The sequence below is a fragment of the Apus apus genome, chromosome 16, assembly GCF_020740795.1.
Source record: "Apus apus isolate bApuApu2 chromosome 16, bApuApu2.pri.cur, whole genome shotgun sequence".
In the NCBI taxonomy this organism is placed as follows: Eukaryota; Metazoa; Chordata; class Aves; order Apodiformes; family Apodidae; genus Apus; species Apus apus.
Genome location: NC_067297.1, coordinates 186,973 through 214,623, shown reverse-complemented (window position 1 = coordinate 214,623; position 27,651 = coordinate 186,973). Strand labels below are relative to the sequence as shown.

Genomic DNA, 27,651 nt, shown 5'->3' with positions numbered 1-27,651 from the left:
GATGTCCTTCCTGGGGATGGGGGGGAGCAGCATGTCTGCAGTTGGGGTGGTTGAGCTGTGTCATTTTCCCTTGTCTGCCTGGGAGCAGGGAGGCTGCAGTATCACAGTATCATTCTGGTTGAAAAATACCTTCAGTTTGAGTCCAACCAGTACCCTAACTCTGCCACATCCACCACTAAACCCTGTCCCCTGGCACCACATCTTTCTTTTTAGATGTCTCCAGGCATGGTGGCTCAACCACCTCCTTGGACAGCCTGGATCACCCAGTCCAACTCCCACCCCAGAACAGGACAACCCCAAAATTCATACTGTGTCCCTGAGGGCATTGTCCAAATGCTTCTTGAAAATGTCAGGCTTGGTGTCATTCCTGCTTCCCTGGGAAGCCTATTCCAGTGCTCCACCACCCTCTGGGTGAAGAATCTCTTCCTAATCTCCAAGCTAAGCCTCCCCCTGCACATCTTCCTACCCTCCTCTCAGGTTCTATCAATGGTCACCAGAGAGGTCAGTGCCTGCTCCTTCCCTACTGAGGAAGCAGGAGCTGACATTAGGTGATGCAGTGCAGTGCAGCCAGGCAGCTCCTACTGGCTTAACCCCCAGGTCCAGGGGCTGCCCCTGGTGCAGCAGCAGCTTGCTGGGAGGAGAGGTGACCTCTTGCAGTGGCACTGCCCTTAGGGGGGACAATGCCACCCCAGCAGCCCCCAACTTGTGTCAGGTACAGCCTGTGGGCAGGGATGGAACCCTTTGGATGGGAGCACCCAATCCTATTCCCATATCCCTGCAGCAGGGCTAGCAGCCCCAGGTGCCTACAGCTCCCCACCACTGCTGGGAGCTGTGCATGTGCCTGCCTTGGCACTGCAGGGCTCAAGGATGGGGACACAGCCACTACATGTGACACTCCTGTCCCCTCTAGCTGACCTCATGCATGGAACACCTTGAGGTTCCCTGGCCAACCAGGTGCAGGGAAGAGGGGCAGAGGGATGGAGGACACAGCTGGACTCCTGGTTCTGCAACAGCAGGGAGCTCTGCTCAGAAGTGACCCTGAAGAGCCCTGGCCAGGGGCTGTGCTCAGTGCTGCAGAGGAAGGTGGAAAAAAAAACCACAGGGATCTGTGCCAATCTGCCTGGGGAAAAAAATTCCTTACTGACCCCCCTGAGCTGGCAATTGGCTGCTATCTGAGTGTGAAAAAGGGTTACCACCTGCCCCCTGGGGCTCACCTAGCTCTAGGGGACACCAGCACTGCCCCACCTCCTCCCTCCACTAGAGGTACCTCAGGACCTTCCCAGCATGGACACCTGAGACAGGTTTCTTCCTCTGGCAGGTCACTGCAATCTGAGATAGCCACCAATGGTTCCCCCAGGCAGGTGCCTGAGCTGCTGGGCCTCATCTGGGGGAAGCGCTGTCATGGTTTGGGTCTAACCAACAATAAAAACCAGCCACATGGCCACTCTCCCACCCATGCCATACACAGTGCGATGGGGAGGAAAACCTGGAGCTCATGGGTCAAAGATGTTCACTCATTACAGCCAAGGCAAAACAGACTCAACTTGGGGAAAAAAACATCCATTTAACTAGTCAAATGCAAACAGGACACAGACAAAACAACTTAGGAGTGATGGTGGACGAGAAGCTCAACATGAGCCCGCAATGTGTGCTTGCAGCCCAGAAAGCCAAGTGTGTCCTGGGCTGCATCAAAAGCATGGCCAGCATGTCAAGGAAGGTGATTCTCCCCCTTTACTTGGTTCTTGTGAGACCCCACCTGGAGTTTTCTGTCCAGTTCTGGAGCCCCCAACATAAGAAGGACCTGGAGCTCATGGAGAAAGTCTGGAGGATTCTATGAAGATGATCAGAGGGCTGGAGCACCTCTCCTATGAGGACACGCTGATAGAGTTGGGACGTTCACCCTGGAGAAGAGAAGGCTCCAGGGAGCCAGACCACCTTCCAGTGCCTGAAGGGGCTCCAGGAAAGCTGGGGAGGAACTTTTGACAAGGGCTATAGTGAGAGGACAAGGGGGAATGGATCAAAACTGGAAGAAGGGAGATTTAGGTTGGACATTTGGAGGAAATTCTTTAGTGTCAGAGTGGTGAGACACTGGAACAGGTTGCCCAGGGAAGCTGTGGCTGCCCCATCCCTGGAAGTGTTGAAGGGCAGGTTGAATGGGGCTTGGAGCAACCTGGTCTAGTGGGAGGTGTCCCTGCCCATGCAGGGGGGGTTGGATCTAGATGGTATTTATAAGGTCCCTTCCAACTCAAACCATTCTATGATTCTATGAAAACAAAGACCAGTCCTTCAATACCTTACCCCACCCCTCCCTTCTTCCTGGGTCCAAATCACTTTGTTCCCCAGTTCCATGGGCTGCAGCTCCTCCAGGCACCTTCAGGGGATGCTCTGCCTTGTTCCTCCAGGACTGCAGGGGGACAGTTGCCATCTAACCATGGGCTGCAGGGGAACTTCTCAGGCACATCCTTCCCCTTCTTCTTCACCAACTTGGGCATCTCCACTCTGGCACTGCTCTCACCTCTCCAGATCAGCTCTTCTACCTGCCCCTCTGCTCTCAGGTCTTATATCAGTTCTTTCATCTGTTAATTGCAGAGGTGCATCTATTGTCTCTCTAATGGCTCTGGCCTTGGCCGCTTGAGCCAGAGGAGCTTTTAGGAGCTTCTTACAGGAGGCACTGCTGGGGCCCTTCCCCTGCTACCAAAACTATGCCAGAACCAAACCAGCACACGCTTTCCTCCGGGATCCACATGACACTCCTCCCAGGCATCTCCCAGAGGGTTTTGACATCTGCTTCAGGGACATGAACCCATGCTAGCTAGACACCACCAGCTTCTCCAAACAACATATCCAAGATTATTCCACTACTTTAAGGAAAATCTCATCCTGGATCCACCCAAGACTCCTCCTGGGCATCTCCCAGAGTCTTTTCAAATCTTCTAATCAGGACCTGAATTCCAGATAGTAGCCCCAGACACATCCAAGGAAGCTACTCCTGTCCTCTGGGATCCACCTGAAACTCCTCCCAGGCATCTTCTGAAGTCTGACCTCTGCTTTATCTACTTGAGGTCCTGAGTAGCAGCCCCAGAACCCTTCAAGCAAGATATAAAAGAATGGGGTTTTTTCAGCATTGAAGCACAATCTCCTCTGGGATCCATATGAGATTCATAGAATCCTGGAATCACTAAGGCTGGAAAAGACCTTCAAGATCATCAAGTCTGACTAAACCATCTCCCAAAACACCACATCTACCCATTTTTTTAACACCTCCAGGGATGGTGCCTCAACCACCTCCCTGAGCAGCGTGTTCCAAGGCCTCACCACTCTTTCTGTGAAGAAGGTTTTCCTAATACCCAATCTGGACCTCCCCTAGAGCAACTTGACCCCATTTCTCTTGTCCTATCACTGGTCACTAGGGAGAAGAGCCCAACACCCACCTCACCACAACCTCCTCTCAGGAAGCTGTAGAAGGCAATGAGGTCTCCCCTCAGCCTCCTCTTCTCCAGGCTCAACAGCCCCAGCTCCCTCAGCCTCTCCTCATCAGACCTGTTCTCCAGACCCCTCATCAGCCTCAATGCCCTTCTCTGCACCCTCTCCAGCACTTCCATGTCCTTTCTTATCCTTTGGTGCCCAAACCTGCACCCAGTGCTCGAGGTGCAGCCTCACCAAGGCCGAGCAGAGGGGCACGATCACCTCTCTGGTCCTGCTGGTCACACTATTCCTGGTGCAGGCCAGGATGGTGTTGGCCTTCTTGGCCGCCTGGCCACACTGTTGGCTCATGTTCAAACAGGTGTCAACCAGCAGCCCCAGGTCCCTCTGCTGGGCAGCTCTCCAGCCACTCCTCCCCAAGCCTGTAGAGCTGCCAGGGGTTGTTGTGGCCAAAGGGCAGGACCCAACATTTGGCCTTATTGAAACTCATACAATTGACCTCAGCCCATCGATCCAGCCTGTCCAGGTCCCTCTGCAGAGCCTCCCTGCCCTCGAGCAGATCAACACTCCTGCCCAGCTTTGTGTCATCTGCAAACTGACTGAGGGTGCACTATGTCCCCCTCATCCAAATCATCAATAAAGACGTTGCTCTGAGCCCTGGGGACACAACTCATGACCGGCCCCAACTGGATTTCACTCCATCCTACACAACTCTTTGGGCTCAGCCATCCAACCAGTTTTTTATCCAGCAAAGCATGTGCAGATCCAAGCCCCAAGCAGCCAGCTTCTCTAGGAGCATGCTGTGGGAAACTTTGTCAAAGATCTTGCTAAAGGCAAGGTAGAAAACATCCACAGGCCTTCCCTCATCCAAAAGGTGTGTCACCTTGTTGTAGACACACAGGACCTGCCTTTCATGAACCCATGCTGAATGGGCCTGGTTGTTCTGCATGTACTGCATAATGGTACTCAGGATGATCTGCTCCATCAGCTTCCCTTGTACCAAAGTCAAACTGACAGGCCTGTCATTTTCCAGATCACCCTTCTATCCCTTTTTATATATGGGTGTTACATTGGCTGATTTCCAGTCTGCTGGTACGTTCCCTGTCAGCCCTCAGCATGGCTCACAGCTCTTCCCTGGGGACATTCCTGGCACCCGGGCTGGGTGTCCTGCTGCCATGGGGATGAACAGTCATCTCACCAGGGCTGCTGCAATGGGCTCTGTCCCAGAGATGGAAGGGAGGGTCAGGCTGGCTGCAGAGTCAGATTTAATGTTTTGGCTAAGAGGTATTTATCCCCCCAGAGATGTTCTTCCACCTTCCTGTTCTCCCTGGCTTTACCGTTGGCACCCTGGTGACCCATGTGCCACTGTGGCTGCAATGCTGTTTGGGGTTTGAAGGCAGCAATCTGAGGGGAGTTTGGAAAACAAGAGAACTGAAAGAGTTCAATACTGAGTCCTTTTTGTTGTCCCTGCGGAGAGGCATCTTTCTTGCCAGCAGTAAAAGGGGTTGAACTAGTGTGCACTTCTGCCCTCTCTCTGGTTCCTGCACACAGACTAGAAGAAAATGTGAGCGAATCAGTTTCAGTAACAGAAGCAAGATCAGATCTCTTGAGATACCAATGATAAGAGCACAAGTAGGGACTGTAACAGCAATTTACTGCCTGAAAATGTGACAAATAGTGTAGAGGAAGAGGAAGATGCTTTGAGAAAGGATTGGTAACTGCCATTGGCTGTTCACTCTGTAGGAACAGGAAAACAGTCTGCAAAGTAAAAATTGATCTCAGAGAACAAAGCATCATCTGTACTGGGTGAAACATGGCAATTAGCAGCATCTCTTGGCTACTCAAAGCAGTGATGTCCTGTACCCTCTTAGGTCTCTGTGATATAAAAATGACTGAATTTCTCCCCGTGTCTGGAGGAAGATGTGAAACTGTGAGACTCTGAACCATCCCAGCAGTGGGCTCAGAGCAGGACCAAGAAAGGAGCACAGTTTGTCCCCAGCCCTTGGCTGGCTGGATCCTCTCCTGGAATTTGTCTCATGCATTGGATACCACAGGCAGACAGAGAGAAGTCACCTCTCCCAGCTCTATCTCCTGGTCTATCGATGCATTTACTTTATTGGAGATAAGTTTGTATTAACCTGTAATACTAAATACATACTTGGCGCTCCTGTTACTGACTGTTGCCATTGATTGTTGCTGATTGTTGATAATTACTTGTACTAGCTTGAGATGCAGGTCCAGATCTACACATTGTTTTTCTAATGGTGGACATGCTGGCTGGTGGGGCTGTTGTGGCACTGGTGGCAATGTGTACCAGAGCAGAGGTTCCAAAGGGGAAGCCCTCATGCTGGTGTGTCTCAAGGGATGTCAGGGACCCCTGGTGACAGCCTTGTCCCCAACTGCACCATCTGGGGAGTCCTTTGGGCCTGGTCCCCAGCCGAGGAGGACAGCAGGAGGGCTCTGGGGACAGGGTGGCCGGAGGGCATGCAAGCTCCAGGAGAGGCTGCAGCGCCCTCCTGCAGGGCAGCCCCCCAGGGCTTGGTGTGACACTGCTGCCACCCCCTGGGAGGGCAGCACAGCTGGGGCAGATGAAAGGGAGGGTCCTCCCGTGCCCAACCTGGACAGGCTGCCCCACCAAAGGGGGGGTCACTGCCTGGACAGGCCTGGCCCCAGCCCAGACCCTGGGCTCTCTCGCTCCCCTTCCTGGGCATCAGTGAATTGTAACAGGACGTGAGGACCCGAGGGACCCCGAGTGGCTGCCATACAACGGGCAGGGCCCAGCTCGGCCAGCCCCGGCAGCAAGCCGTGTCCTCTGCACTCACTAGAATGGAGGTGGCACCCCAGGCAGAGCTGCTGCCAAAGCAGGCAGTGCCCAGGCCTCACAGCCTGCAGCGCCTGCCAGAGCCTGTTCCTGGGAAGGGGTGGCAGCAGGAAGAGCATTGGGAAGAGGCAGTCAGGCCTCAAGTTGTGCAGGGGAGGTTTAGTGTTATTTGGAACAGTTTTTTCATGGAAAGACTTGTCAGGTCCTGGCATGGGCTGCCGGTGACTCTAGTCACCATCCCTGAGGGACTAAAAAGCTGTGTAGATGTGGTGCTGAGGGACATGGCTTAGTGGGGGCCTTGGCAGTGCTGGGTTAAAATTTGACTGGATGATCTGAAATCATGTCACTCTAATACTTCTAGCTCTTGAACTTTCACAACTTATGTTCAAAACTGTTGCAAGTTTTGCAACAAATACCAGTAAAATGTCTTGAGCCTTCTTGAATTCTGGGTAGTTAGACCCTTAAATGAGGAGTGATTAATTATGAGCAATACAATGAGGGTGGCAAAGCACTGAAACAGGTTGCCCAGAGAGGTGGTGGAGGCCCCATCCCTGGAAACATTCATGGTCAGGCTTGACCAGGCTCTGAGCAACCTGATCTAGTGAAAAAGGTCCCTGTCAGCCCAGGAGCTGTGCAGGGAGACAGCCCTCACATACTGGCACTGCTGCTGACAGGGCAAAGGCAGGGATCAAAACCTCTCCCCTCGTTTTTCTCTGCTCCTCTGGACAATGTCTCTCTTATTCCCTGGGTTTCTCAGGCGTTTCTTCCTCTTCTCGTTCACAGAGCTTCCCATCCCTCCTCCCAGCCCCCATTCCGTATCACATTTCCCTCCTCGGGTTCTCGAGCAGAGGTTTCAGCATCCTCTCGGACAGACCCACCGCACCGACCTGCCCCCGAGCAGGGAACGCAGGGGCAGCCCCTGCCAGAAGGAGCCTGCTCAGGGCTGGAACTCTCCTGCTCCTCCTGCTGCTCCGGTCAAGCTGGGAACACCTGCCCAGCGCAGTGCCTGGCCTGCTGGTGCAAGGAGAAAGGCAGTGGTCTGCCTGGACGTGACCGCCCGGAACGTTGCTGGCAGGTACTACACGGACTAAGGACCAGAGACTATATCCTCTAGCTAATGACACAAGTTGTGAATAATGGGAGCCACTAGGGGGACAGGCAGAGCCTCACAGAGCCGCACACAGGAGGCACTCGGATGCCAGAAGTTGCAAGATGAAAGCAAAATAAGCACAAGTGATGGCAGAATGGCAGGACACCTCACTGGATACACACGAATAACCAGCATTGCCAGGACTGGGACAAGCAACATCAGGGCAGATGAGTTCCCTCCTCTGGGGGTGGGTAAGTAGCACAAAAGTGTCCTGTGTGAAGAGAAAAAATGGAGAAGCCTTTTCCCATTCTGATTTCTCTCATCAATAAGGTCTGGCCTGATCACACTGACTTCAGCAGCCAGGAGCATCCAGGTCTATAGTCACCCGTGCCTCATTTCAGCATCAGTGTTGTGAGCCCAGGTACCTCTGGAAGTGTCTGACTCTCTCCAGAGTTCCCCAAAGAACTAGCTCCACTGGCTGTTTTCTGCTTGTTAAGTACCCTTCCCTTTCCTTTCAGAAGATGGCTACTTGTTTAAGAACAAGGTGCTTTCTCAAAGTTTAGAGAATACCTGTCCCAGGTAAAATAAAACATATCTTTGTTTAGATTTAATGAAACCATTTTCTTTACCACCTAAAATGATTTTCCTAAAGAGGCACCTCCTCTGCTGACCTCACCACTGACACCATCACATGGCCACCTGCATTGGTGTCTTTCTGCTAACCATTCATCAAGCACTTTTTGGTGACTCTCTGGTCTCTGTCCTGCCTTATATCTGTCTAACTCTTGGCCCCATTTCCTCTCCTGGTTCTTGTAAGTAACTCAGGTCTATAATAATCTCTGTTCACATGGACCATCTGTCCATGGCACCTGGTGGCATGTCCATCTGTATCAGTCTGGTTTGTGGTTACAGTTTACAGTTAGACGAAAATGTGGAATTTTGATATTTTTGTTTCATGCCATGGTTTTTGACCACCCTAGCTGGTCATTCCACCTTGCCTGAAGGCGAGTTCACAGGAAAGGCAGATGTGAAACCCTCAGGGGATGTTACCAGGGTATGTTGTGTTCTGCTCTGGCAGGGGTCAGTGAGATGGAAGAGCTCACCAGGTATGGCTTAGTCCTTGGTGCCTGAGCAGAAAAACCACCAGGACAGTGAGACATCATCTTTTTGACATCACCAGTGCTCAAAAAGATCCACTCTTGGATGTCTTCCCTTATTTATGGCTTGTTATCCATTTCCTGATTCTCACCACTCTCCTTGTACAGTCCCTCAGTAGAAGAGGTTGAATCCTTCAGCCTTCACCAGTACTTGTGGGACAGGACTAAGGAGAAGTGGATAACTGGAACTAGTTTCTCAACTCCATTTCTTCTTGGAAGGAAAGCACTGTCTCACTGCTGATGGGAATCCAGGAATGAACCCACCGGTAGGTAGGGTGGATAATGCAGGGACCAGGGTGGAAATAAGTCAAACAGCCCCTGTGTTGCATTATCTGACTCACCTAGAGTATCATTTAATGCTGCCAGACAATTTACCCAAGATGTAGTTAAATGGCCAGATGTTGCTGCTGATAAAGTCACAACCACTCCATGTTATTTGTTCACCTGGCGCTGTGCATGGATGTGCTTACGGTGTCTGAGCTCAGGGATGAGAAATGATGATTTACTGGAAATGCACGAGTGTGAGGGCAAAAAGCTGCCTGTGCATGCTCCACGCACATCTGAAATCTTAACTCCCAGCCCCATCCCACAACACACTGAAGGCATAAATAATTACATAAATAATAGTGTAGTGGCAAAATCTAATACAAAAGGTTTTCACCAATTTTGACTTTTGTAATGCTGGGAAGCAGAGTACAGGAGTCCATCACATCCTAGAAACCTCTGCTTCTTGGTGGGAAAGAGTGTTTTCTGCCTGGGTAAAACTGATTAAAAGAACATGCAGTTCCAAGCTGATGTTGTTTTATTAGAATCTCATGAGGGATTTTTAAATGTAAGCATCCTCATTTATGATACTCAAGGATCAAAATCTTGAAGCTTGTTCAAAAAACCCAAGATTGTGAAGAACAACCCAACAACTTCAGAATGTTCATTTGAAAGTGGAAACAAAGTATAATTTCATGTAAAGCACTCAAGAGCTGAGACAAGCAGAAAAAACAACACCAATGTTCATGCTATGAGTTTACCTTTCCACAACTATTAATACTCCAGGTCAGTCCTTTCCTCCGAAGAGATGCTGTAGTGGTGAAAAGATTACACTGGGGAAACAATGACAAAATGAGCACATTATATAAGCCATAATTATCTGAGAATTCTAAGAACAAGGTAATTTCTGTCCACCAGGAAGACACAACCCCAGCACAAAATAATACAGAGGAAGACTGAAAAAATACAGACTGAAACATAATGAGTAACTTGTGCCCTAATGGCCTAGTCTCAAAAGGGAAAGGGACTGGCATGCATGATGATTAATGAGGAGTTTGATTTCTTCTAACACTAACGCACCCATCAAACAAAATTACTGCCCACGTCCAGCTCATGCTGTGCAGGGAAAAGTCTGCTCACGTGGGACAAGGCTTTGGCAGCTCTGGAGAACTCCCTTAGTCAGCACTGCCAGAACCTTCATGCCAGGGTGCTGGACCAGGGTTTAAAATGGTGCTTTAGGAGCAGAAGTTAACAAGGCCACCACTGCCACGCGGCCACATCAAGGTCACACTTCCCTCAGCAGGAGTGAAAGAAGGCCCTGTTAGAAGGAGTCTTTAAGGCCTTCAGAGATTGCCTGGAGATGGCAGATGTTACTGTCCCCAGCCATGCTGTGGGAGGTGTGTGGCTGAGGGCAGTCACCCTCCCCTGAGAAGTATTTTCCCCAAAGACGGAAGAGGAAGGTTGACAAGGAATATTGCACCTTACCACGAGACAAAAGAACATCCCTTCATGTTCCTTTGCCTTGTGATACTTCGGTTTAACCACAGAAAAGATATACCCATGGTTCAAGACCTTGCGGAATGCCTTGAACTGCCAGAATTAGGCACAGTCCCTGACATGTGCTCGAACACAGTCAGAGCTGATCTGCTCACAGCTGCAATGCCAGTACCTTCTCCAGAACCTGGAGAGACCTCTTCCTTCCGACCCCACGTGTCCTCTGTCTACTACTTGGTCCCTTTGATGCAGTAGCTGCTCTGCACTCTCAGCCTGGTCAGTTGCTGGTCTTTGTTCAAGGTTGGGTTCCACAGGTGCCCCTGTAAGAAACAGCAGCAAGAACAAAACCACAATGTCATGCTCTCCACGCGGCCTGCACACACCAGGACAGCCCCTGAACCCAGAATTGGGTCGAGACATGGGCTGACGTGACATCTGCGAGGTTTCCAAGCAGTGGCAAAGCAGACTGATGGGGGGGGGCTTCCCCCCCCACAGGCCAGCTCGGAACAGGCTGCATAGCCAGGCTCTACAGGTGGGAATTCATTACATGCAATGAAAGCCTCAGCCAAAATCCCTGGTGACCAACCTTTGTGGTGTTGTAATTCCTAATTTTGAGTACTGGAACACACCAAACCCCATTTTCAAAAGAAGACTATTACAGATGTCATCCTTACTGCTTTGGGTATTGTGTGAAGAGTGTGACTCAAACACTCTGAGGATTCCTTACTCACAGAATCTCACTTGGTTACAGCCCACAGTGAGGGATGCCGGGCTACACTCATGCTTGTTCCTGTTGGAGGAATTCTGAAAGGAAAATAAACCCAAGAACTGTTACACAGTGCACAGTTCTAATGTACAGGAGATTGTTGTTTGTGTGTTTGCTTGCAGGACTTAAAGGCAAGGTCTGCTCTCTTGTTCAGTTATTTTATTTTTTACCCTGCTACTATGAGGACTTTCTTCACCAATGTATTTCTACCCCTCCCTCCTCAGGACATTCACGGCCTAACCTAAAGCTGTAATTCCTTGAGTTGACTTTTACGTGGCAGATAGTGAAAAAATAACAGCAGCTATGGCACAGAAGGAGATTTTAAAACACATGACCCGAGGTGCTGTGGGAAATCACTCCTTGATAGTGTTTCTCTTGATCTGAGGTCAGGTTCATGCAAAATTCCAAACTTTAGATGCTCTGAGATCTTTGCAGTTTAGTCTCAGAGGACTAACTAAAGTAGGAAAACTATCTGCAGTGACAGACTCAGAGTCTCTCAGTTCTCCTCCTTCCTTTCTTCCTCTTCTCCTGGTGCACTTGGTAAGTGGAAAGATAAGCAGGCTCAACTCTGACCATCCTGAGCAGCCAGCCTGCTGTCACCAGCAGAGGCCTTGGGACAAGAGCTGAAAAGGCCAACTACTGCACAGCCATGGGACTAGAGCACTTCCCTGCTCCTCCTGGAGCTCCAGCTTTCAAAGCCTCTCGTGTTTGGGAAATTGAGGATGGAACCTGTTAGAAACGGTAGCCCCCCTGGCTTCGGCTCACAACAAAGCCAGACTCTGTTCAGTAGTTGCAAGTGACAGGACATGGGGCAATGGGCATTAGCTTGAAAATGGGAAGGTCCATTGAAATACAAGGAAAAACTTCTTTAGGGTGAGGATGAGAGAGCCCTGGGACAGGCTGCCTAGGGAGGGTGTGGAGTCCCTTTCTCTGGAGACACCAAAAACTCACATGGATGTATCCTGTGGGATGTGCTCCAGAGGGAACCTGCTTTAACAGGGGAATTGAACTAGATGACCTCTAGAAGTGTCTTCCAACTCTGAAAATCCTGTGAATCCCTGCAGAGCAACTAGGCTGGGACAAGCCCTTTGAAACCAGTTCTGTAGGAGACAGCAGGCAGTGCACCCTGGCCAGTGTCAAGGTGTCAGCACCCACTTCATGAAGATCTGCACAAAGGGGCAACCTGAGGTGAGAGAGGGCTGCAGCCTGGGAGACACAGCAAGGCATCCTTCAGGCTTGTCTCTGAGAGTCCAAGCTCACCCCAAGAGTTCATAGCTTGACAGTCAGAAAATCTTGTGTGCTATCCTGCTAAAACTCATCCCTTAGCCACATTCAATGAGCAGCAATGTCTCATGCAGGTGATGCAGGTGAAAAGGGAAAATAAATTACCTGAAGGCATTTTTATGTTTGCTGCTTTAAGAATCTAGGACTAACCAGAAGCTGTTGTCACTTTTGGATTACTCTGTAGCTTACCGTTTCAAATCCATGCTTTGCTTTACTCATGTGGTGAACACCATCTGCTCCAGTTCTAAAAGTAAGTCAAATAAGTAAGAACTGAGTTTACAAAAAGTCACAAAAAGGAAGTGTGGGAAACTGTTCTTTTCTTCCCCACATAAATCTAAACAAAATGCCTTAAGTACTCTTCCCTTTCCTCTCAGAAGGTGGCTACTTGTTTAAGAACAAGGTGCCTCCCTGGACATAAAAGATATGTTCTTCCAAATCTCTATTGATCCTGAGGACCAAAAGTATTTTGCCTTTACTTGGGATGGGGTGCAGTACACTTTCACAAGGTTGCCCCAGGGATATAAACACTCGCTCACACTAGCTGATCATGCACTTGCGTGTGAACTGGAAAACATTCCAGAAATCAGAAATAATTCCAAGGTAAAAGTCTATCAATACATAGATGATGTGCTGGTAGGGAGCCAGAGTGAGGGGAAGGTAAAAGCAGTTTATGATGCCATAATTAAGCATTTAATAGGCATGCCAAAAAGAAATCCCTGAAGAGAAAAGGCAACCCCCATCCCAAGAGGCAAAATTTCTGAGAATAAGGTGGAAGGGGGGGACCTGGAATATTCCTTCCGATACTTTATCTTACCTAGGAGAGATAAAGGCACCCACCAATAAGAGAGAACTACAAGGAATACTAGGAACCCTTCAATATTGGAGAAAGCATATCCCAGATCTATCCATCATAGCACGTCCTCTTTTTGATCTATTAAAGAAAAATCGTCACTGGGAATGGGATCAGTCTCATGATGAGGCCCTTGAACTATTATTATTGGAGGTGCAGACATACCAAACTCTGGGGCCCCTTCACCCGGAGGATCCAATAATAATAGAGTGGGGGTTTTCAGCCAGTGCCCTATCATATCATTTTTTTGGCAACAGGGACCTACTGGGAGTACTCAACCAATTGGCTTTTACTCTCAGTCACTGAAGGATTCAGAAAAACGATATTCTATTCTGGAAAAGGGATTGCTAACAGTGTGTACAGCACTAAAAGAAATCAGCAAGATCATTAAAAAACAAAAAGTAATTCTTCAAGGTCCTTTCAAGGTAGTTAACCAAGTACTATCTGGAAAGGCCCCTCCAGAAGGAATATCCCAAAAGGGTACAATCAGAAAATGGTATAGTCAAATTGAGTACTATTCTGGACTATTCCAACTTGAAAAAAGCCCAGATAAACAATTAAAAATGCAGGAACAAATTGAATCTACAAATGAAAAGGATTTGATAATGAAAGTTCCCAGTCCTATCAAAGAAGCGCCAGAATATTGAAGTGAAATGGTTCACGCTTCGTTTACAGATGCTTCGTCCCGAAGAGAAGGGAAAACTTGGTTGTTCAAATCTGCTGCAGTTAAACCAGCCACAGGCGAACAAATCATAAACCAAGATAAGGGCAGTGCCCAGGTGGGAGAATTGGACACTGTTCTTAATGTTTTCCTAAAAGAAAAGGCCTCCAAGGATGCTGTGTACATTTACACAGATTTATTTGTGGTTTTTAAAGGCTGTGTGGAATGGATTACTTTCTGGGAAAGTAATAATTGGGAAATTAATGGAGTGCCTGTCTAGCATAAAGAGAAGTGGCAATAAATTCTGAAAGTTGCCAAAAAGAATCCTAATTTTCATGTAGGATGGATACCTTCACACCAAGCTGCTCTAAAGGATGAAGCCAGTAAGTGGAATAACTATGTTGATGAGCTAGCTAGGACTGGTGTGAAGGAAATCCGATTAGCTATCACAGAAGGAGAAAATCAGGAATGGAAAAGATTGCTTGAATGGCTTCACTGTAAGAGGGGCCATTCAGGAATCTTTGATTTATACAAAGAGGCACAAGCCCATGGGTGACCTGTCACCCATGAGCAGTGCAAAACAGTTATTTCCTCATGTGATCTTTGCAAAATTAGACTTGGGGAACATCCCCTAACAACTGACACTCTGCATATCAGGGAAGGAAAACCCTTGTGGTGCACATGACAGGTGGACTACATCCGTCCCTTCCAAAGATCAGGAAACAAACAATATATCATTGTGATTGTGGAAGTGGTGTCAGGATTGACCTGTGCCGAAGCTGTTTCTAAGGCAAATGGTGAAAACACGGTTTGCTTCTTAGAAAAGGTATTTGGGATTCTACCTAAACCCACAAATACCCAATCTGACAATGGAACTTATTTTATCTCACATCTTGTACAACAGTGGGCTAAGAGGGAAGGTATTAAATGGACATTTCATGTCCCATACTACCCACAAGCTAATGGGATAGTGGAACGCACTAATGGGTTAATTAAAAGTCTTATTCGCCCACATGACTCGAAATGGGATGAAAGAATAAGGTATGCAGTCACTGCTATAAACAATAGATGGGGGGTGAATGGGTGCCCCCGCCTGAATGCTTTTTTCCCTGCGTCAGCCACTCAAGATCAAAGAGAAAATAAAAGGTGTTTTAAGCAATCTAAAACTCCTCTCCATCCCAGACAAATTGTTCTGGCAAATTTGGCAAATATTGGTAAAGTCAAGCTCACCTTACAAACACTGGTGAATTCAAATACATGGGTTGCATCCGATTTAAATGACAAACAACATAAAATCAGTACAAAATAGATAATTCATGTTGAGTAAATCGGTGTTTCAGTTTTGTGTGTATGTTTGCATTTTTGTGTATTTATGTCTAATGATGTTAGTCAATATGTTGCAAATCATAACAGCTTAAGGAGCCAGAGACATCCTGGTGACAGTACCAGGCCTGATCAACCTGCTACTGGACTCCGGAGGAGTTACTTTGTGACCGCTGTGGGATGATCACCCCATGGCCTGAACAAGGTGCTCTGTAACATTCTCTCCTCCTATACTTGCCTTTGAGTTGTTATTTGCAATATATTATATTGAATGGAAATAATTCAAAATATTATTACAGAACTCACTGAAGTGACAAGAACTTGGTTCAAATTTGGAAATTCCCTAAATAATCTATTTTTCTTTTATTTTTCCAATAGAATTGAAAACTGAGTTTGTGTTACAATAACTACAATTGTTCTATTCCTAATCTTGTATCCGTGTGTAGCCAGCGTATGTCTTTCCTGAATGAACTGTGCTCGAGCAAGACGACTTCACTCAAGATTCCCACTGATCGAGTCTGATACTGCAGCCAGGATTTAAGGGTGAATGATAATATAAATACTCTCTTCTGGTTCAAGAATAACAATTGAGCGATCTAATGACTGTAAAAAATAATAAGAGTCTGATATGTTAGTAAGAATGTGGTTTAGACTAGATGATTGGTAAATTTCAGTGTTTACAATGTTTTATGAATACTGCATATAATTATTTGTTAAAACTAGTAATAATTAGTAATCATGGAGCTTTTGAAGATACATTAGATTGTTAGACATATGATTGTATATACTTATACTGTATGGGAATTGTTCCCTCTTGTTCATACATATATATTCCAGCTAACACCCAAGGAGGGGAAGGATCAAATGAGGAGAAGGATTTGGGCAGGAATCCAGACATATGTTAATGCACATAAAACTTCACTTTACACCTTGCTGCCTTACAAGCCACGGGGTGAGATGTGGGAAACTGTTCTTTTCTCCCCCACATCAGTCTAGACAAAATGCCTTTTAAGCCAGTGAAGGCCTCTCCTGATTATGCCCAGCTAATGGACTAAAACAGACTTGCTTCTCAAGGACAACTGAACCCAAAACAACAGATGTGATCCAGGACAGAAAGGATGGGCGACAAGCCCTCCTGTGCCCCTGGCAGTCACCGCCCTAACGTGGGGCTCATGGACGCTCATTGGCTCTGGACAGTGACACTGACTGGACAGGTGGGTCAGGGGGTATCAAAGGGGCGAGGGCAGCAGGTGGGCCCTTCCCTCCTCCCTGAGGCCCGTTCGGACGCTTTCTGCCTGGGACACCCCCCTGCTGCGGACACCGCTGCTGGGACCCTGCCTGCCTGCCTGCCCCGGGTCCAGCCTGAGCCTCAGCGCCGAGCGTGCCGGGGTCCCGAGCCCTGGGGTCGGGGCCGGAGCCCCCTCCCCGTGTTGCTGCCGCTGGAGGGGAAACCAGCGGCCGCTGCACCCGCTGCCGAGAGGCTGCCCCTCCGACACCACGGGCTGCAGACCTGCCTTCCAGCCACCAACTGCCGCTTGTCCGAAGGTAACTACACAGACACACACACAGTTAATGGCACTGGAACCTGAAAGCATAGAACATCTTCTCCAAATATGGGCAATACTGCTTACACTCTGTCACCTACAGAGGAGGACCATTAAGAAAGAGGACAAATGGGGCAAAGGATTACACAGGACGGAAATCTGAGGAAGGTACAAGGGCCCCAAAGATTATTTTGTAGTCAACTAACCTGTCCATACTCGACTGTGGGCATGAAGTCTCTGGTCCCACCTCCACTCTTCTCCTCTTCATGGGCTCTTCCACTGCAGAACTTTCTGATACTTCCTTTCTTCTCTTGACCTTCAATACATCACCAACTTGGTGTTGATAACATTGGATTTTTACTTCTATTTTAGAACAAAATCCAGAGGTAATACACATTCATCTTTCACAAAACTGTTCATGTTCACTGTTCACCATGAAAACAACAACAAGGATTCAGGAGTAAAAGATTCCTTATTCAAACAGAAGAGAAGCATTGAGAGGCCATCAAGAGAATTATGCTCAACAGGTTTAAACAAGAAATACTGCTTCCCAGAACATCCTCTGTGCTTCATTTTTAGAGGAGGGCCCAGGAATGTCATTAGCAAGAATGCAATGCTAGCAGAGACAATGGGATTTTCTTCTGGGGAATTTGGACAGCACATCCTCACTAATTCCCTCCATCTTCAGACACTTACCTGTACTGAAAACAAACCTACCCTGAGCTCTCATTAAACAAAAACTTTCCAAAGAAGCTTAACTGCATCATTTATGACACGTACAGCATCTAGAAAACTGACGTATTCAGCAATATTGACCTCATACACACTCTCACACTGAAGAAACCATTTGCCAGCTCAGCTCAGACTAGGAGAAGGCACATTTAACTGAAGCCAGCAGGGCCCTCACGTCCTGCAGCAGGACTTCATTCCAAGTCTGCTCAAATTGACAGGAAGATTTCTCTCAACTTGGATGGTTCTAGGTGAGAATTCAGGGCCACCCTACACTGCCTGGCACCCAGAAACAAGAGACCCAGAGCATTGCCCATATGTATATTCTGCTTCTGCAGACTATTTAGAATATAACTTTTAAAATACAAAACAAAACCACACACAACTTACAAGCTCATCACAGCCCTTGTTTACTTCTTTACCTGTAATAGAGGTATTAGAAAATGTGGTGAATATTTAGTGACTGGACTTTTTTAACCAACTTAAAAGTACATTTTTGCATTAAACCTCATTTCTGAGAACTAATAAAACTACTTAGAAGCCATACTGGACTTGAATATGATAGGTTGAAACTGAGAAACTGCACATACAGCTCTTCCAGAATGAGACCTCCTGGCTAATAATGCCACATGTCAGTGGGATGGGGACAACAGTTTTTCCTGAAAAAGTCAAAGGAGTCTTCAGAAGAGAAGAAAGAACTGAAGAATTCTTGGCATCACTCTGTGTTTTGGGCACCAGATGGAAGATGCAAGGACATCTGGAGCAGAGGCTCCACAGAATATTGGCCAGTTAACCTCTGAGGCAGGGGATTAATTTTATAAAGGACGCCAGAATATCTACTAAGGGGTCTTAAGAAAAACCAACAGCTTCTCCCCAGGATCAATAACCAGAACAGGAAACAGTAAGAATAAACACTATTTTCACAACTGAGGAGGTTAAATGTAGAGTCTTACAGACATCTCAGCTGGGGCCTGAGGCTGGTCAGGGAATTCAAAGAAAACCTGCAAAATGAGATGCTAGGGAGGTGACAATATTTGCTAATTACACAAAAGATATTATTACCATTATTACTATAATTATTTAGAAAAACCAAAAGCATTAGGGAAAACAGAAACAAAGAGTGTGAAGTTCAATGTCAACAAACATAGCCAAGCACCAGGAGGAAAAATATGTGTTCCACATACAGGTGCTGGCTCCAGCCTGGCTCATGATGCTAAGGAATGAAGGTTGGGAGCCACTGGGCATTGCTTCATACAAATATTAGCTACAGAGTCAGCCAGGGGTGAAAAGGAAAACAGAAATTCAGAAAACTTTAGAAAAGCAACACTGGCCAATAGAGAACACACTCCTTTGCTCTGTTTCAAATCCATGGTACAGCCATAGTGCACACAGTTTTGCCCTCTCTTAATTCAAAGACACAGTAGATGAAGAAAAAGGGAAAAGCAAGGCACAGACCACAGAAGTTTCTAGAAATTATCCAAATATAACCATACAGACTTACCACAAGATAAGTTTTGTTGAAATGAGTTGAGCTCTAAATACATCGTGCAAATGTAGGGATAAGGCACAAGATGGACATTCTTATGTTTGAATCTCATCTTTGATACTCTCTCCCACTTACTCAAATCTGAGAACATCAATAAGACTTAAGAACATTTCAGAGGAGCAGAAGTCATGGTGGTGGCTTTTTGTAAAGCTTCCGAAGTCACACCCCATGGCACATAAGGGAGCAAACACATTCTGTTGGGATGAAATCTGTGAAAAAACACTGGTAACACATTGCAAGAAATACGCATCCAGCAGATACTCTCCCATCAGTCATTTTTACTAATGGTGTTGTGTCTCCTTAACTGCATTTGCCTTCAGTCCTGACATTCTCCCACAAGAAACAACATGCCAGGCTCTCCTAACCCTATGACTAAAACCTCACCAGCTTTCCTAACTAAAACCTGATTATTTCAAAGTAGCATAATTGTGTTTACTTAATGGGAGGAAAAACGGTAAGTGCAGTTCTGACACCTAGGAGCTCATGCACACAAGAATGGAGAAGGTGAGACCAGAGTCTCCTTACATGGCTCTGATCTCGGAAGACACAGGTAATGTGAATCCTTTTAGTCCATTTGCTACATCCTGAACATCCAGAAGACTGGAGAGGGAGCCCAAGATTTGTCTGGATTAAACCCTGACACAATGAAATGATGAAATTGCTCCTTTACAGCAAGGAGCCCAACACGCAGACTGCAAGACAACTCCCCATGCCAAGGCTCTAAGCCTGCAGTTCTCACCAGGGCCCAGCTCTGGCTGTGCATATGGATGTATTTCCCAGCTCTGGAAATATAAGCTCATTAGTCAAATACTCCTTAATCACGCAGGCAAAATTGGCTGATCTTTACTGAAGCAAACCAACAACCAGGCCTCATCTGTTTGGGTGCCTCCTGCCCAACGATGCTGCTGTGGTACACACAAGCTTCTGGCAGAGAAAGAGGATGTCCCTTGTTCTTGCCTGCTCTTACAAGATCATACAAAACAGTCTCCCAAGACTGGGAGGGAACACCTTGCAGGCAGGAACTCATGGGTGTTCATTACTCCTGGGCACCTTGAACCAGAGGAGGTGATGTGTAAGGGCCTGATCTGATTCACAAACTAACACACAAGAAGACTAAAAACGCTTCTCAGTCAGTTAACTTTGCTCTCCAAGAAGAATCTTGGGAGAGCAACTTCTTCTTAACCCTTTACACTAAGGCCACTACAACATTTCACCCTAATGTACCTGACAAGAAAATGCCTTCTCTACTAGTGGGTCAACACTGCTGACTCATAAGGAGGGCCTGATGTTCTGTCACCCTTTGGAAACACTGAACTAGCTTTGCCATCTTGTCAGTGGGCTTCTGTGAATATACACATTCATTTTCTTTAACTAAATCTGATTTGGAACACTGGGGTGTTCATCTGAAAACACTGCCAAACATTTCTCTTTGCACATCAGTTGTCTCTCTGGGGAAGGCAAGAACTGAGCAGGATCTTTAGCTAATGTCAAAATGCCAAGCTCAAAGGAGTTGTGCTCCAGCTAAAGATCTGCACACTACAAGACAGGAAGGTGGATTTTAGCTATGCCAAACAGATACAAGTCATTGAGTCTTTTCTTTTACAAGTAGGAAAGAAAGGATACAGGGAAAGATAGTGAAGTGGTCAGTAGAAAATGGGCACAAATCATCAAGATTTCCAAGGATTACTCGAATCGCTTCCTGGAGAGTCAAAAAAAAAAAAAAAAAAAAAAAAAAAGGAAAGAATATTAACAATAGAGCCCAAATCCCACCGTGAAGGACAGTTTCAAGGTTTGGGAAAAAAATTTAAATTATATTACAGCTTGCATGGATCATGGAAGAGCAGAATCTAGGTATTCTGCCTCTCACCTTCTTCTCCCCACTCTCACCCAGGCCCTTAGAGTGTGCTGCACCAAAAGACTCATAGAAACTGAAGTGAATTCACATCTTAATCCTGAATTAACACAGAATAATTACTATGGTGAATGGAGGCATGCTTTTAAATTTAAGAAGTCTCCTTTTTTGCCAGCAAAAGACACATAGTATTGACCTGCTTCAAAAATATAGATATTAATATTTTTCTAAATATTGACCCAATTTAATTACAAAGGAACTGTAATGCAGCCCCACAAAACTCCTGCGTTGCAAACAAAAATCTTTGCCTAATAATGCCTTTCAATATTGTCAAAGGTGAAAAAGAAATAATAAAGGATAGCCTTCCATATCAATTACAACCAGAACATATTCAGTAATATTTATAATGCTATTACTGTACTCTGAAGTTTTTTAAAAATTAAGACACAGAAGCAGTTTTAAGCAGGCAGTACATTTGTCTCACTTCCTTGGGAATGGCGGGGGCTTTCTTCTGTCTCAGGAAGAAGACAACAGAACTCATCGGTTCAACAGGAGTTGTCATTGTCCTGTTTGGATAGTCTGTTGCTTTGTTGAAATATTTCAAATAGAAGCATTACTCTCTGTGCTAATGCTGTCTGTTGATGTCTTTTTTCAGCTAACTCATTTTTTTCTTTTACTCGCCAGAGAAGATCCCCATTACTCTCACTTCAAATGTTGAATTTAACAAAATACCCTCAGCCTCACAACAAACAGATTTGCTCAGCCTGGCATTCAGCTAAAGTCCTGTAGACCTACTTAATCTCCTACCTCTAACTCCTTGACAGCACTTTCAGTGTTGTTGAGATCAGGAGCACTGTGAAACAAACAGAGAGAGTCAGTTCCACCCCAGCCAGAAAAGCAATGGAGCTCCACTCCTTGTAAAAGCTGAAACAGCAACAAAACACCATTCCCACTGAAAAGAGAAAATACTCAGCAGGCAGAAGAATACCTCTTTTAAGGTAATTTATAATCCATGGGCTGGTAGAAAGCAAGGGGCCCATGGTGGGGATGTCAGCCCTGCTATCTGACTGTGGGGGGTTGACTGGTTGGGTTGAGGGAGGCTTGGGCAGTGACTGGAGGTGATAATTTTCTTTTATCCTGGAGTGGAGAGATGCAAAAACAAAGTCACCACCTTCTTGTGGGGAAAAGGAGTTTCACCTCCCAAATCTGCAGGCTAACAGCATTGCTGTGGGCATAAGGCAATGGACACACTTAGGACTTACTCCTTTACTCTCTCCAATGAACTGGGAGTGAACCCAGATGCTTTGAACACATACCTCCTATTCACTACAATCATAACACAATGGGAAAGAATGTCACCAGTTTCGCTGTAAAATGAGTTGCTTTTGCCATGTTTGACCACATTGATGTGCAGACCAACTTAATGAGTTCACTAACAATTTCAGAAGCTATGATGAAACATAAAAGGTGCCGCTCAAGTCTCACATCCTGTTTCTTCAAGTACAACAATTAATTGCAAGAACTGCTGTTGCAATGCACACAAACTGTGAGACATGCAGGGCCAATTACAGACTGCTGCACTCAAATGGAGTGCTCTCCTCAGGAGATGATCAGGAGATGATGATAGGATGATCTCATCACCAGAGATCTCCATCAGGAGATCAAACCCCTGCAGGCTCTTCGGAAATGTATACACAATACTAGCAGTGCTTTCCAAACAGATGATGCTGACGGAAAGAGCTTACTCACAGACAAGAACAACATCTCAAGGATCTCCTGAACACTACACCAACACCACAAGACACACTACACACGTTCCTCTCTGTTCTGGTTTGGTGGGTTTTTAGTAGCAGGGGAAGGGCCCCAGGGGTGACTCTGGCAAGAAGCTGAGAAGCTCCCCCTGCTCCAAACCCAGCCAAGGAGCCATTAGAGGGACAATAGATGAACCTTTGCCATTAAGATACGAATGAACTGAGATAAGAGCTGAGCAAAGGAATACTTAAAGGAGAAGAGCTGTACTGGAGAGGGAGAGCGGTGCTGGTGGTTGGTGAGGAAGGGGAAGAAGGTGACCTAGCAGAAGTTTCCCTGCAACCCATGGCTGTGCCCCTGCACTCATGGAGAAATGTGGTGGAACATTCCCTGAAGGCGCCAGGAGGGGTGGACTTGGCCAGTGGCCTCAGATTTGCTGCCAGTGGACTCGGATGGTGCAGCTGTGGAAGCCCCCAGGCAGGGGAGGTGCCTGTTCCCGAAGCCCCTGTGACTCTGCGGGCAGCGCTGGAGCAGCTCCAGGCCTGGGGGGAAAGGCTGATGGAGGAGAGGTTGGTGGAGGACTCTGCCATGGGAGGGACCCCGTGGGGAAGCAGGGCAGGACTGTGAGGAATCTTTCTTCCTGAGGAGAAGGAACCTCCTCCTGAGGAGGAGGAACCACAAGCCTGTGATCTGACTCAAAACCCCATCCCCCTGTGCCACTGGAGGGAAGGAGAGAGAGAAATGGGGAACAAAGTGATTTAGGCCCGGGAAGAAGGGAGGGGTGGGGTAACACATGCAAGCACTGCTCTTCGTGTTGTCTGTGTCCTGTGTGTATTTGATTAATAATAAATTAAATTATTTTTCCCCCCAAATTGAGTCTGTTTTGCCTGGGACCTTAATCGGTGAAGAACCCTCCCTGTCCTTTGTCTCAAGCCATGAGCTTTGTCCTCGTCACCCCAGTGTGTGTGTGTGTGTGAGTTGAGTGAGCGGCCATGGGGCTGTTCCTTTGTTGTCATGTTGGGCCCAAACCACCACATTATTGGCAAGCCAGCCAGGAGAAAGACAAGGAACCACAACACTCTCCAAAATCAACACAGAGAACAAAACAAGGAGGAAGGTTAAGCTTCCTACATCTGACACTGTTCCAACAAGACACTAATATGCAAACCTAAAGAAACAACTGCCTTTTGATTCATCCTAAAATAAAGTCATGCAACATAATTCCAAATGACATCCTACTTCTACAAAGGGAAAAGGAGACAAGCATGGCATGAGATTTCATGTAGCTTCAGGTCTGGAGACAGTGCAATTGCTGTGACATTCATAGCACATTCTCTTCATTCTTCTGCAGCCTAGGACAGTCATTTCCAGAACAAATCCAGGCTCTGGCCACGTCTGTGCACATCCATGTCTGTGCAAAAGGAAATCCTCTCACGCTCCCAAAACCACTCTAGGCAGATGCTTAAATTATTGCCTACAGCATTTTAGCCCTGCTAAACAGACCAAAGGGATATTCCAGACCATAGGACGTCATGCTCAGCAGTAAAACCAGGGGAAGAAAAGGACAGAGGGGATGCTCGGTGTTATGGTGTTTCTCTCCCCAAGTAAAGCAGCAGGCAAGACCAGCCCTGCTTTCTTGGAGCTTACACGCATGCCTGCCCATGGGAAGGAGTGAATTAATGCTTTATTTTGCTTTGTTGCACACATGACTTTTGCTTTACCTATTAAATAGTCTTTATCTCAACCTATGAGTTTTCTTACTTTTGCCCTTCCAATTCTCTCCCTCACCCCATCCTATGGCAGGCAGTGAGTGCCCCTGTGGGGCTTAGTTGCCAGCTGCGGTTAAATAATGAGAGGCTCCAAAGCTTCTCAATTAAACACTGATAAAATTTCAAAATACTGCCAGTAAAAGCAGACTCTTTTGCCACTGAAGCACAACATCCACCTGGGCAGGGAAAAAGGAGCATTTTTTTACAGCTCAAATGTACTCAGGCCACTGCTCAGCCCGTGCAAATGCAGGGGCAATTTTTAAGTGCCTCCTTTTGTGGTCAGTGAAAGAAGGCAGGAAACAAGGGGCCCACAGGACCTGAATGTGGAGTCTCAGACTAACTCATTGCTACATGCAGTCACAAAACTGCAGGTCGACCTGCAGCTTCAACATGCTTACCTGTGGAAGTTGCCATAACGGATTTTGAATTTGTACACGAGCCTGCCTGCATGAAGAAACCTCGTTTCAGGCAGAGGGTATGTAAATGGTTTCAGTGCCATCTTTCTTCTTCCCTGAATGCAGCCTGTGGAAGCAGAAGAGTCAAAGGTCATTTCCTAAAGCCCTTCAGATCTCCTGTCACACGAGCAGAAAAGAGCACATGCAGTTTTTCCTCTAGAGGACGTTCGCAAAGAGAACAGATTTCCTACCAGTATCTTCTACAAGTCAGAGGTTCAAGCGTCCATTCAAAGAAAGCAGGGTATTTTTTAGCAGGATTCAAGGACAGATGTCGAGCTGATGGCTACCGTGCCTCCAGCTGCACTGCTCTGGAAATGTCACCACCAGCGTCCCTGAAGCTTTCCAAGCCTCTTGCCCCGGGGGCTGGCAAGAAAACCTGCGGCCGACCCCCCGGCTATGAGGAACACGCCTGGCTGCTGTGGGTCCTGCAGCCCTTGCGGAGACAAACAGAAAAAACTCGTTTCTCTCGACACCCGCACGTCTCTCCGGTGCCCATGGGCCTCCGCCGCACGGCCCCGAGCGGGGGGCAGTGCCTGCTGCCCCGGGGCCGCGCAGGACCGGGCCTGCTGGGGGAAGGCCGGGACCCTCCGCGGACGTCGGCCTAGCGCCCCGGCCTACCGAGAGCGAGGATGATGCCGCCGCCTCCTCCTCAGCGCCGCCGCCGCCAGGCGCTTCTGCAGCCCCCGCTGCACTGACAGGGATCAACCCCGCTGCGGCCGCCAGTCCCGCCGCCCGCCCCTGCCTCAGGGCGGGACTGCGCAAGGCGCGGGGCGGGAGCAGCCGAGCGGAGCCGAGAGCAGCCGAGCGGAGCCGAGAGCAGCCGAGAGCAGCCGAGCGGAGCCGAGAGCAGCCGAGCGGTTCGCAGATGGAGAGGGACGCTGCGCGGGGCCGGGAGTCCCGCGGGGTGCCTGGGTCTCTGGCGGCTTGATGACAAGCACAGCGACTCGGAGGGACTGAGCCGGGCCTGCTGGTTCCGACGCGCTCCAGAGGCATCGAGTACCAGCCACGACGAAGCCTCTGCCAGTCCTCGGCTACACCCCCGGCAGACCTATCCCTGTGCTCAGCACGGCTGGCCAGCCTGTCCCTGCCGCCGGGCTCGCTAGCTGGGCTAACCCCGCTGTCGGGACAGTCCGTTCCACGCGGGAAGAGCTGCCTGGGGTTGGGGATCAACCCCAGCCTCCCCACACCGGCAATGCCATCTCCACAGCACAGCCCCAGCCACCTCCAGCACTTGCCACCAGCACCTCCTGCCCCTCTGTCCCCTCTCATGGCTATGACAGGGCTGGGAGGAAGTTCCTGTGCTGGGACACATGGAGCACGTTGTGCCGTAGCATGTCACGCTATGCCATGCCATGTCCTTTCCCATCTGCAGCTGGGGCCAGTCCCCAGCGTTCCCAGCACCTTGCCCAGGGTCATGCTCTGCAAACCATGCAGTGACAGGCTGCTGAGTGAGCATCACTGGGGCCTCTGAAACAGGGTCCCCTTGATCAGAAAGCTCACCAACGAGCTGTCCTGGCCACACCTGAGGTGTGCTGGTGGGAGTCTCCTCCACAGCCCTCCTCATGGAGGCATCTCTGTCTGGACCAGGAGAGCCCCTGGCATCCCCACAGGATAGCTTTTGTCAGAGATATGGTGGAGGCCATGCCTTGTCTCCATTGGCCAGAGTCTGGCCATGTCCTGGTGCACACAGCCAGGATTCAGTTGTGCTCTGACTCACCTAACCAGCTCAAGGCACAGACATGCCAGTCGGTTGGTTTCCCCCCAAGCCAGTGGCAGAGTTGTGCCCAGTGGAAGGATGTGGGTATGCAGGGCTGCAAACCCATCCCACAGCAGCACAGTCCAGCCCACCAGCCCCTCATCACTGCCAGCCCTCTGGGGAGGGTCCAGCCTCCCCTGCAGCCAAGCTGGGCTGTCCTGGGCCAGGCTGGGTTGGGCTGTCCTGGGCTGTGCTGGGCTCAGCCTGGTTCTAGTTGGTGCCAGCACCTCTGCCAAGGCAAACTAGATAAGATGCTGACCAAGAAGGAGGTCTCAGATCTTCTTGGACAGATTCCTGCTAAGCTCAGCTGAAACCTCCTTGCTTGACAGCAGTGCAGGACAAAGACACAGTGGCAACAACTTGGCCTTCCTAGGAAACAGAAGCCAGGCACAGCCATCCCAGGACTGATGTCCAATGCCTACCCATGCATTTGCCCCAAGTGGGGGAAAAGGTCTCTGGCTGCTGACTCCAAATGTGCTTCCCCACAGGAGCTCCCTGAACTCTGCTCAGGGAGCAGCCAATTGCCAGCTCAGGGGTCAGGAAGGATTTTTTTTTCCCTGGGCAGATTGGCACAGGTCCCTGTGTCTTTTTCCACCTTCCTCTGCAGCACTAAGCACAGCCCCTGGCCAGGGCTCTTCAGGGTAAATTCTGGGCAGAGCTCCCTGCTGCTGCAGAACTAGGAATCCAGCTGTGTCCTCCATCCCTCTGCCCCTCTTCCCTGCACGAGGCTGGCCAGGGAACCTCAACAAGCTCCATGATGAGGTCAGCTGGGGGTCTTTGCCTTGTGCAGAACATGGCCTCCTTGAAAGGCTGCTGGTGCACTGGTCTGTCAGGAAGGAGCTGTCATTTGCCCCCCACCATGCATGTAACCAAAACAGTGTTGGTCTCCTCTGCCAGCATTGCTGTTTCTGCTCTCAGTCACCACACTCAGCTGAGGACCTGGTCTCTCACAGGTAGTGCATTGTCACTAATTGTGGTGAAATAGGAACTATCCCTTCTCACAGCTTTGAGTAATCAGAGGGGTGGTGTGTGATAGAAATTAGGAAGACCAGACTATAATTCTGCCTTACATCTTTGTGGGATGAGGGTGCCCTGCAGTGCTCGTGGAACTCCTCCTG

General features: G+C 48.3%; 1 protein-coding gene across 7 annotated transcripts; it reads right to left on the bottom strand.

The window, feature by feature from the left end:
* Positions 1-4,671: 4,671 nt before the first annotated feature.
* MAJIN (membrane anchored junction protein) lies at positions 4,672-25,494 on the bottom strand. Of its 7 annotated transcripts, none has more exons than XM_051633853.1 (13): positions 25,396-25,494; positions 24,969-25,210; positions 24,721-24,844; positions 21,612-21,657; positions 20,576-20,651; positions 18,908-19,033; positions 17,797-17,828; positions 16,884-16,993; positions 12,489-12,543; positions 10,981-11,053; positions 10,425-10,569; positions 9,517-9,588; positions 4,672-4,975 (listed from the first exon to the last, which is right to left on the bottom strand). In XM_051633853.1, exons 3-12 carry the CDS (start codon positions 24,819-24,821, stop codon positions 9,543-9,545), a joined length of 810 nt encoding a protein of 269 aa, XP_051489813.1. In that variant the 5' UTR covers positions 24,822-24,844; positions 24,969-25,210; positions 25,396-25,494; the 3' UTR covers positions 4,672-4,975; positions 9,517-9,542. The 7 variants fall into 7 exon arrangements, 6 of the variants coding, with proteins under 6 accessions (XP_051489813.1, XP_051489812.1, XP_051489811.1 ...); XM_051633852.1 differs by lacking the exon at positions 4,672-4,975 and adding an exon at positions 5,061-7,605; XR_007891027.1 differs by lacking the exon at positions 4,672-4,975 and adding an exon at positions 5,061-7,605 and having other exon boundaries at positions 9,517-10,569.
* Positions 25,495-27,651: the final 2,157 nt, after the last annotated feature.